Raw genomic sequence first — 11,607 nt, 5'->3', positions numbered from 1 at the left:
TATTTAGTTATGCAAAGAAACCAGAAACAAATTTAAAAAGAGAAAAATACATTTGTTTGTTTTGATGTCTTTGCATCTACCAATAAAACCTGTGGATAGTCCAAATGGATTTGTACTGTTTCACAAGCTGTTCATAGATGCTGAGAACAGAGTGTATTACATTAAACATCTTTTGTCAGTCTCATAGACAAATCTTCATTACATGGTGGTCCAATATGAAGTTTAAGAGGATTTCTAAATGCTTTGGATGTTAAATCAGTACTATAAGAGGATCTGCAATATAAAGATTTCTGATTATTTCACTCCCTAACCTAATCATTATAGTAATCTTCAACAAACAGAAAACCACGTATGTTTGTAGTTAATGTTTGCCAATTTATGAAAAAACTGGTTAGACAAACTGATTTTGTCCAGGTGGGTCCCTGTGCATTGAGAATTAAACAACTACCCGTATTTAAATTAAACTGCAAGGATTTGACTTTTATAGCAGCCACTTGCACACACGTGGACCAACTCGTCACTGGAGAAGTGCAATATAATAATTTTGGCATCTTCACAACAGGTAGATGTAGTCATTTCTTAAAAATATACACATTTGTTATTCAAACTTGGACACTTAGAGATAGATCACAAAGTAGAATTTATGACAGAACATGTTTCACCTGAAAACAAAACATAATTGGAAATAGAGTTCATGTTTTACACTCCTCAATTCAGTCAAACAAGTTACTGCTATTTATAATGAAATTTCAAAGACACAGTTCACCTAGATTTGATAATTTTTGTTCTCAGGTAAACTTCTGAAGTGCTGCAGATAAAAAAGAAAACTCCCTTATGATATCACAACACCACGTTACTCATTAACTGATTTTTAAACCTAGTTTGAGCTGGAGTCACACCAAGACAGCACTTCCTACAGAGGAGAAAGGCTGTGTGTTTCACGGATTGCTCCAGTATTGAACTTACTTAAGTCTGCAGTTAGCTCTATTAAAATGCTGAAAAAAGGAAGCTCCTTGGAGGACTCAGTTTTTCTTTCTGAAAGTCAGAACAGCTTCCGAAAATCAAGTAATGACGACCCAGCCAGTCCTACAGAGAGCGTTGGATCAGTATTTATAAGGTAAATCCCAATATATTTGAATATTTTGCATGTGCTCAATGATGGGGGAACAGGGCAGCAACAGAGGAGGGCACTGGGACAAGTACACTAACGAAAATGCCTAGACAAGGAAGCCTAATACGAAAAGGAAATGCACACAGAGATGGTAATTTCATGTATGCTACTGATTTCACTGGGAAGGGGAGCACTACTGTAAAGGAGAAACTTGTGATGGTGGACAGAAGGGTATTTTTTTCTGATTCCTTATTTATTGACACTGAAATAGGGCTTTGAATGTGTATAACACTATATACTAATAAAACTCAAATTTTAAAGTGACCTCTATAGGGACACCCAAATATCTATAATATTTGAACTCTGTACAAAACAAATGTAAACTTTGTTAGATCAGGGAGTTTAGCAAAATGTTTTCATGTGTGTTTTGGCCTAAAGAGACTTCATAATGTTTATTGAACTAATTTTCAAGATGAGTGTCACCTTATTCACAAGAAATATTCAAGGAAGTAGAAAACTTACTAAGTGAATTCTGGTAAAGGGTTTCCTGATTGAACATTGCAAAAAAAAAAAAAAAAAAAAAAGGGGAAATCTGTTTTCTTATTTTGGAAGGGCAGACTTGTTGAATTGCAAATCCCCTCTATGGTGGAATTCATTGCAATGCAAAGTTCTAGATAAATCATGCACATTTTAGAAAGCACAAAAAAATGCAGGAGCAACACAAATAAATACCCACAGTACTTATGTGAACCCATCATGAATAAAATAGCTTTAAAAACTATTAAAAATATCATTAGACATTTATTGGTTCTTCATCTGCTTGAAAATTCTTTGCCAAGGGCTGGTCCTGTATGGTGCCAAACAAACCTGAAGAGTGATTTGGAACCTCTACATAGTCTTTGTGTGGATGAATTACATTTCTTTGTGGCTGTGCAAAAATTATTTATATGGGGTGACAGATCTTATCACTAATTGGGTCACTACTATAAAAGAGACTGTTGGCCTAATTTTTCTCTTTTGGAATATTATTAGGGCTTTTTAATATTACAGCTGCATATCATCCTTTCTTCCAACTCAAATGTCAGAGAGATCATGTCCAACAGTTTGAACAGACAATAGAGAATCAGAAATTTAAAGTTTAATTAGAGATTTCAAAGACTCTTATCTAGACCTTTGAGCTTGTTTTTAAGAAAAAAAATCCCCATGAATTTTCATATGCCTCTTGATCTCATTGTGCATGGGACATAAGTAACATACAGAAGTATTCAGAGAGCGACAACACAAGTTGGTGATTTTTACACACTTCCTAATTTGGACAATATAAATTTTGTCCTCCTTTCTGTGTCCTGTCCAGAACACTGGGCAGACAGACCTACCTCCTTTTTTATTTACCATTAAATAACCAGTACAGAAAAAGCTGCCATATATGCTCTGGGGGCAATGTGACCAGGCCTTACCCCAAAGAACAGGTCCTTTACCCCAGATTTCTCAATAATCAACCTGCCTGCCAGGTATTGAGTGGTAGGAGCAGGCCTTCTAGAAAACCAGTTTACTCAATTGCTGGTTCAGTAAGGATAATATGATAATAAAACCTTGCTGTGAAACCATACTTCTATCAATAGCAAAGATAGAGTAGCAGGCTGCAAATACTAGGCAATCATATAAGGAGGATGCACAATAGCACATAATGAGCTTGATGGACTGAGCTCACACCAAACTTGCTTTTCATGTGTTTGTCACAGTCATGATACTGAAAATGAGCCCCATGAAAAATCATGGAAAATTATTTTGGAAAAAGTAAATGCAGACTCTGCATTTTTAGGTACTCCTTTCATACAGTCTTATTTATTTGGAGCATATTTTCTATATATGAAGATTCACCCACAGAGAAAATTTAATGAACCTTCTTGTTCATTCTAATTATTCATGCCCGAGGAGAAAAACTGACTATACGCCTAAGTTTTTATATACATCTGGTTTCACCTCACTGTAATTGGCATGTGGATGAGCATGAATTTGGCAGAAACCAGGGAGTTATTAACATTTCATAAAGGGGAGCTCACAGTTTATTGCCATGGCAGCATGTTGTTCCTGAGATGGAGCAAAACTGATTTCAGAAGGAAATTGTGCTAAAGCTTGCTGTATTCATATTGTTATTATCTTATTTCTGGAGTCCCATACCTTCTGGGTGGTTTCTCACACACAACACTTCACAGCAGTGTTGTTTCTGCTTCTTCATCAGGGCTCCTCCAAGGCTCTCCCCAACCAGCCAAGCCACTCATTTTATCCCAGCTACCTCCACGGGCTGCAGCTGCCGCCCAATTACGGACATCACAGCTGCAGCCCATTTACAATAACTAGAATCAGGGCAGGGTCACTTATACAATACAGAGATCTTTTACTGCAGTACATATATTTACTCAGGCCCCTATAAAAGATGAGGTGTCAGCCCCACATTATCGATACAAAATTTGTATTGATAAAAGTACTGGCCACATATCTTTGCAGCATTTTATCAGTATGAATGTATAAAGTTGTTCTGACATAGAACAAAATATGGGCTAAAAAAACAGGGATCTTCAAGCTCCCATTTGGAGCCCATCCCTATAATATGAGTCAATACCCTGTATCCAATACACCTAAAATTTAGGAAAATCTTAAGGCTTTTGTTTTTGAATAATCCCCTGAGTGACTCTAGGAAAAAAAACCCAAACATATTGAACACAAGAAAATTAGTTTTTTCAGCAATTTAGACCAGCAATTCTGTGAATGTCATAATGCTATGTATGTTTACATCAATCTTAGAAATAATCACATTGCAGGTTATATGTGCAACACTTTAAAAAAAATTCAGCATTGGTCAGTAACACTGCTATCAGGTGAGAGTTAAAAACAATTATTTTTAAATTACAGAACATGGAGTGGTTTTTTTTCTCACTATCTCATCAAAATGGAAATCAAAAGGGTTGTCAACTCCAGTCCTGACACGGAAGCTCATTTGGTGCACTACAATATACAAATACAGTAAACACAGCACTCGCATTTTGCATCTGTGATCTGGCATTAATATTTACCTATCTTTTGCTTACAACAAAATAACAGAAAAACTCTGTAACAACCAGTAGCAGAAACTTTAGAGATGTATTTAGACAGGTATTTTGTTACAGACAGGACAAAAAGGAATCCTACATCCAGATTTCATCTATGAAGATTTTTTGACAGAAAGCTTCTTTAAAGGAAATTCTGCCTTGAAATTATATCCCTCAGAATCCTCCAGTGTACTGCTTTAAGACTGAGGCTTATCTCAGACTAATTTAAGAAGTCATGTTAAAAAGATAGGCACACACCACCTTCTAAAAGGTGTGTTGTTTTTATAGCTCAGTTATGAGCACCTGAAACACTGGCAACTACCTTGCTGCTCAATGGCTTGCATCTGGGCTCTGGCATTCACCATTACTGGCCTGAATATGAAGACATATTTACACTTGTTTTGGTTTCTTTTTCCCCAGAGTAATATAACTCCTAGTTCTAAATAAGACAGAACAGTAACTGTATAAGCACAGTCAACTAGCTTAATATTCTCAGTCCCATCTGATGTAAAGACTGTGAAAAAACTGAGAGTATGATTAATTCTCTTGTGTTCCTCACTTTAACTTTCCTCTTCTAAAGGTAAGGACAAACCTTTCCTAATCTTCTGGAAAGTCTGGGCACTCTATTTTCTTGTAGAAGATTCAATTTATCCTCAAACAAGTCTGTTTTCATTTTTTTACATACTTAATGTACCATACTGCTGCACTTCAGAGACTGCCAGATGACTAAAGGTTTTTCTCAACAAAATGATCACCATATTTACACATATCATCAATGTTTGCATGCACTTGGGCATATGTGGTTCCAAAAAGGACCCACATGTATTCATTTATGATACACAGATTGAGTAATTATATACATACACGCGCCTTATTTATTAGATACACATCATCTGTGTGTATCTAATGAATAATAACATACAGATGTAGCTGGACTGAAATTTTTGTCCAAGTCATTTCTATACAAAAATGTCACACTTGGATATTGTCCAGGATTTCCTTGGACATTTTTAATCAAAGGATGACAAACCAAGCCAATGTGACCCATCAGAGTAGAACAAGCAATACTTACATTTATCTTTTTTAGCACAGATGGACAATATATTAAATGAGAATATATATCTCTTTTATTAAAAATGGAAATTTCTTTTTAAATTATAAATGGAGAAAACACGGATTTTGCTGCCACGAGATTTTATACAATCATTTTAAATTACAAGATCTAGGCATCACACAGTATTCTAGTATGTTAACACTGCCTGGGCATCCAGGCCAATATATTGCATGAAAATATGCCATAACTGCTTTTTTTTTTTATCAAGAGCTAAGAGGAGACAGTGACGTGTTTTTCAGCAAAATGCCAGCTGGCTGAGTGCTTTCTCATAGCTGGCAAAACCAAACTGTTAACACATCACAAGGTTGCTTTTTCCAATATGTAAGAAAGTTGCCATGAACAATTTGGAGTGAGCTGAAGATTCCTTTATTTCAACGGTTGTACTGGAGGGTTCTTCCATTAACCCTTCATCCCATACTGTTCTTTTGATCACCATGGCACAGTAAGACACAGTGGTGAGGCTCACAGCATGAAGGGTGTCTTCTGTGACTCTACACAGGTTATTTGAAAGGTAATTGGTCCTGAAATGGCAGTAAATGTGGTGACAAGTACCTGTGCAATGTGTTACATGCTCACTGAGAGGTGTGCTGATACCATATTATTGATACCCCAGAAGTTTTGGTGGCAGTCTCTCTCCTTTGTCCTGCTGGGTGTTACAGCACCAGTGTAGCATGGTCTCGTTCACCCAACTGTTTCGAGATGGAGCCACAAGGAACAGCCCTGGCATGCTCCTCCATTTGTGATAAACTCTCCAACTAGCTTTCAGCCCAGCTGACCTCATTTGCCCCATGCACTGCCCTGTCTAAAGGGCGGCTCAACCAATACAGTAATCCAGGCTACTTTAAACAAAAACCAGGAAGAGATAGTCAGATAAGACTTTCAGTAAACAGCTCAGAAGAAAAATATTACCTGATATGGGTATCTATAAAGTAATCTCAAACTTCTAAAAGCAAATAAATTATTGAATTCTTAATCCAGGCAAGGAACAAGACTCAACTGGCCAAAACTGCTTTTCACTCATTATAAAATCACACCATTCACTGTGTTCTGGTCCTAGTTATCTTCCACAGACTATTTTGGACCTTGGCTCCACTTATTTTGAGCATACTTCAGGTATGCTGAGTAACTTGAACACTGTTTTTGAATATTCCTGATCGAGTCAGGAGTATCGTCAACACCAGCTCAGATCAGGTATGGCTTTGTCTAGCTGAGTCTTGTACCCTCCAAAGACAGTCTGTAGCCACTCTGGGCAACTTCTTCCAATGCTGCACCACCTTTTTAGTACAGTTGTTTTGTGGTTTTTTGTAGTGTGCATCTCACAAGCTGGCTTCACTCTGATTTGTGGATGACTTGTGTGTACTCTAGAAATTAGAATTTTTTTCCCTGTTTCACCATCTTTTCAAACGTTTGTGTCTCATACTATCAGAGCTCCTATTTCTATAGTATCTAACATACTTTACTGCTTTACTATCACACTTCAACTACAAGGACTTAGCAGGTCTTTCAACACTTAAAGGCTTCCAAAACATTTGCATAGCCTTCACAGAATCCTACCAATGCAGAATATCATAAAGAAAACTGAAGACATGTACAAGACCTATTAGGCAAAAGCACTTGTATTCAGGCACCATAGAGGCTGTAGCTCTTAATACATTTTTACACCTGCAAAGACATACAGAAGAACTTTTTACTGAAGAGAAATGTGCTCAAAGCACACAGAATGCTTGTAACCACTTTACTACTTTTCTGCTTTGTTTCTTTCCAAGGAAGTTCCCTCATATTCAGGCATGCTGACACTTGCCAGATAAACTGAAAAATACTTTATGAACAGCCACAATGAATGCACTGAAATAAACCTTATTGATTAAGACAGCCTCTAATACCATTTCCAGCTAGATTGTCTTTTTTATCATGCAACAGCCATGAATCTCTAGGCATGGGTAGCAGTTCCACTGCTTTTTATACTGACCTCTCCGGTGTGTCTTATTAGGCACTTTTACTGTTTCTTGCTTCATGTCTTTCAAGATATGATTCATAACTATTGTGATAAATTGAGAAAACAGATTGGGAAAAAAAAAAAGAGCAAAATGCACAAAGATGTAGATGGTCAAGATGGCCATACTTAATCAAGTCTTACAGTTTGCTGCTGTTGTACTACAGGAGAGCATCTCAGCTAACATTTATAAAAGCTTCATTAGGTCATACTGCTTGAATTCTAAACCTGAGCCAGCCTCACCTGTTGTGAAACACAAAGACTTTACCACAAAATATGACCAGTGGTACCATGTATAGGAAAGATGAAGTAATCTTGTAAACTCCTCTTTATATAACCTTCACAAAACTACTGGTGTTGAGTATGAGAGATCATGCTTCAGAAAACACCTAAACCTACAAGAGACAGTTCATAGAAGAAAAAACAAAAAGAAAAAAAAAGAAATCCAAAGCCACAATTTATATGTTTTATCTGACACTACAGATAAAATGAAAATTATAAGAAAGAATAGACAGGTTTTCACTTTTCTTCATATTTAATAAATAAAGAAGTAATGGCTTTAGATTTAGATTTCACCAACAAGGATTCCATACCATGTTGTGGATTGAGGGCATCCCCTGGACAATAGCAAACACTGGAATTGGTGGCCTGGGCACACTTAGGACTTTTAAGAACAACTGAGACAGGAATCTTGCCAGGAGTGACACAGGAATAGCAGGCCTTAATTCAGGACAAGAAATTAACTCAATGACTCAGTGAGTCTCTGCTTTTCTCTGATTTCATATGTATCATAAATCTTTTTATTTTGCATTGAAAGTTTTCCCTATTGTTCCATCCCTAATTTTTTATCTTTTGTCATGTTACGCATAATGTTGAAGGTTCTAATTACTGAAAACCCTGAATCCCCTCTAAGGTTTAATATACTCTTCAGAGCAGGAACATGTGAATTTTAGTCTATACAGCATCACCAGTACTGCAGGCATTAAAAAGTAATTAGTAACTTTATAGTACACTACTTTCTGTTTCTCTCCCCAATCTGCCCTTCCCCAGTTGGAGAAAAACACAGCCCAGATTTTATCACAAGGAGTCTGTTGTTGACAGCTTGGTCTTCAAATACTTGCTTTACTGTATCTGTATATATGAGCAATTACCACATTAGAGTAAAAGGTCCTTTGTGCTTTTCCTTTTATGTAAGACTTGATCATAATAAAAACATATGGTTTTCAAGTATATTCCACTCACATGAGCAGTCCCACATTTGCTTGTTTAATATAAGGCACTGCTCCCTGAATATTCCTGAGAATCCTGGTATTCAGAGCTTTTATCACTCAGGAGAGTCCCCTCTCACTCTGAAGTTGCTGCACCATATACAGTTTGACAGAGCTTGGTCACAGAGTTTCTTTTTCAAATCCTAAAGAAACCCCACAAGCTATAGTCCTGGTTCATTGCTTATTACTTCCACTGTTATTATCAGATAAGAGCAAACTGGACTAAGGACACATTTATCACCAATCTGCCAAAACCAAGTCTCTGACAAGAGTTAAGATGTCATTATATGGAATAAATAACTAAGCAAGGATTCCTTTTTTTAGTGTCGAGGCTTTAGGCATCAATTTATTTTAATGTAAGTTTCTTCTGCACTACATGACTAAGACAGATTTATTTAAATCAGAGAGCTGTGCACACCTTGAGAATGGAGTCAGATTAAACTAAAAGAGAGACTGAGCTCCAGGACCAAGCAACTCCTTCCTAGTTGTTGCACGACTGAGGTGAAGACAGGAACCTCTGGCAATGAATGAACAGAACAGTCAGTGGCAGTGTTTATCTCCTAAAGAGGCGATTACAGCTGACAGACTGAAAATCTAAGCACTCAAAAGAAAACAAATTTTATTTATTCAAATAGCTAGACGTCACATTCTCACCTACTAAAAACAGCACTTCTGCTGAACTGCATATAGTTACACAGGAATTATTCAACCACAAGTCTGCCTCAAAATTAGGACTAAATTAGCAATTACATTTTTAGTGCAATGAAAAGCCTCCAAAAACAAGATCAGGGGTAGGCAGTCACTTTTCCTACTGATTCCAATCATCCTGTGTATGCCTTGTTAGCGCACATTTACACAATCCCCAGGGTACCTAAAACCTCACACAGGTTTCTGCACCCAAGAAAAGGGCCTGAAGAGACACACGATGCCTTCCCCAGCCCCTTCAGTGCCAGCTTTACTCATAGTCCACGCAGCTGAAATGGCTCCTATTCTGTTATGGTTGGATAAACAAAATGCTGTTATATTGCCACAGGTTGTATCTGGTGTTAGGAGGTGGGAGAGGCTCTGCAAAGCAGTGCCAAGTGCACTCAGGGGTTCCACAAGGAATAATAGCAGCAATCAATGTTTCACAGGGCCTAACAGGCTGAATAATCTCTCTTGTAAATTAAATCTCATTTCTTTTCCACATGTGCCTTGACATTTTTATTAAATATTATGTGAACAGTAGTTAATGGTGTCTCCCAGAAATACAATCATTTTAAATGTCTTCCATTCTATACATCTTAGCATATAGTCTGTAAATTTTCCTGTACTGGAGCCAATTAAACCCACACGGTCTAGCAAAAAATCATACAGCAATCTCACATTTTTTGCAGGATCTGTGTGCCCAAGCAGCTATGGCAGTCTTGAGGCATTTCACCATTAACACCTCCTTTTTATCACTGATTTCCTGAAAGTATTGCAACAATACCTAAAACTTTTTTCTTGTGTGCCCTAAAGACTAAATATCCAAAGGTGATTAATTTGCTTCGTACACTTTTCAATCTGAAATGTACATTAGTATCTATCTCCTACACAGATATTTGCTAAAAGAAACCACTCTACTGTACATATTCTCCCTTTAGCTCATGTGAATAGTCAGCTCTTAGGAAGTTATTCTATTCTTAATTTTATTAAAACATGAAAATAGACCTTTGCCTAGACAAGTTACTTTGAACTCTCATCCCAGGATTTTCTCTCCTTTGATTGCATACTTTAAACCACAGAGTCCATTTAAGCTTTATTAAAACATAATTCATCAAACTGAAACCTAACTTACTTAACCAAGTAGTAAAGACATTTTTCACAGTTAGTGCCTGCCATGCAAGATAACTTGCAGCAAGTGCTGCCTTAAATCTAACCTTCCTGAGGGCACTCAACTTGTCCCACAGCTCTGCCAGCACAGGCCCAAGGAAATTTGACATCTACAAGTCCATGGGGCCCAGCAGGATGCACACGGGAGTGCTGAGACAGCTGATGGACCATAGCTATGCTTCCTTACCTTTGAAAGGTCATGGTGATCAGGACTAGTGCCTGAGGAATGCAGAAAGCAAACGTCACCCCGGTCTTCAAACAAGGCAAGAAGGAGGAAGCAGGGCACTATCAGCCAGTCAGCCTCACCTCAGTCCCTGGAAAGGTGATGGAGCACCTCATTCTGGAGGCCACTTCTATCACAGGGAGGACAAAAAGGTGATCAGGAGCAGTCAGCACGGATTCATTAAAGGCAAATCATGCTTGACCAACCTCATTGCCTTCCACGATGAAACAACTGCATGGATGGACAAGGAGAGAGCAGTGGATCTTCAAGGCTTTTGACACTGTCTCTAACAGGCAAACCCAGGAAGAGTGGACTGAAGAGGAGGATGGGGAGGTGAACTGAGAACTGGCTGAACAGCAGATCCCAGAGTCATAATCAGCGGCACAAGCTCTAGTTGGAGGCCTGTCTGTGGTGCTATCTCTCAAGGTTCAATACTGGGCCCACTCTTGTTTAATTTATCCATCAATGACTTGGATGAAGGGCAGAGGCCTCCTCAGCAATTTCACTGACAACACAGAGCTGGGAGCAGTGGCCGATAGCCCAGAGGGCTGTGCAGCCCTTCAGAGGGACCTCAGCAGCCTGGAGAGATGGGCACAGAGGAACCTTCTGAAATTCAGACAAGGCAAGTGCAGGGTCCTGCAGCTGGAGAAAAATAATCCAGTGCAGCAGCACAGGTTGGAGGCTGACCTGCTAGAAAGCAGCTCTGTGGAGAAGGAGCTGGGAGTCCTGGTGGACAACAAGCTCTCCAGAGCCAGCAATGAGTCCTTGCAGCCAAGCAGGCTGATGGAATTGTGGGTTGCATTAGGAGGAGCAGTGCCAGCAGGTTGGAGGATGTGATTCTCCTCCTCCTCCTCTATTTGGCCCTGGTAAGGTGTCACCTGGAGTACTCTGTCCAGTACAAGGCTCCTGAATACAAGACTAGAAACTCCTGAAGATGTCCAGCAGGATGGACTAA

General features: G+C 38.4%; 1 protein-coding gene across 7 annotated transcripts in view; it reads left to right on the top strand.

Annotated features, from left to right (window-relative positions):
* Positions 1–918: 918 nt before the first annotated feature.
* The window catches only part of GRAMD2B (GRAM domain containing 2B), a 42,216-nt gene continuing 31,527 nt past the window's right edge, over positions 919–11,607 (top strand). For all 7 annotated transcript variants that reach the window (XR_010031021.1, XR_010031022.1, XM_063179572.1 and 4 more), the window contains exon 1: positions 919–1,117. Coding sequence is in view for 5 of the 7 variants with exons in the window: in XM_063179572.1 (XP_063035642.1) it covers positions 993–1,117 (125 nt within the window). In the remaining 2 variants the exon portion in view is untranslated. The remainder of the gene's footprint in view (positions 1,118–11,607) is intronic.

The sequence above is a fragment of the Melospiza melodia genome, chromosome Z (assembly GCF_035770615.1).
Source record: "Melospiza melodia melodia isolate bMelMel2 chromosome Z, bMelMel2.pri, whole genome shotgun sequence".
Lineage (NCBI taxonomy): Eukaryota > Metazoa > Chordata > Aves > Passeriformes > Passerellidae > Melospiza > Melospiza melodia.
Note: the sequence above shows the minus strand (reverse complement) of the source record. Positions and strands in the feature narration are given on the sequence as shown.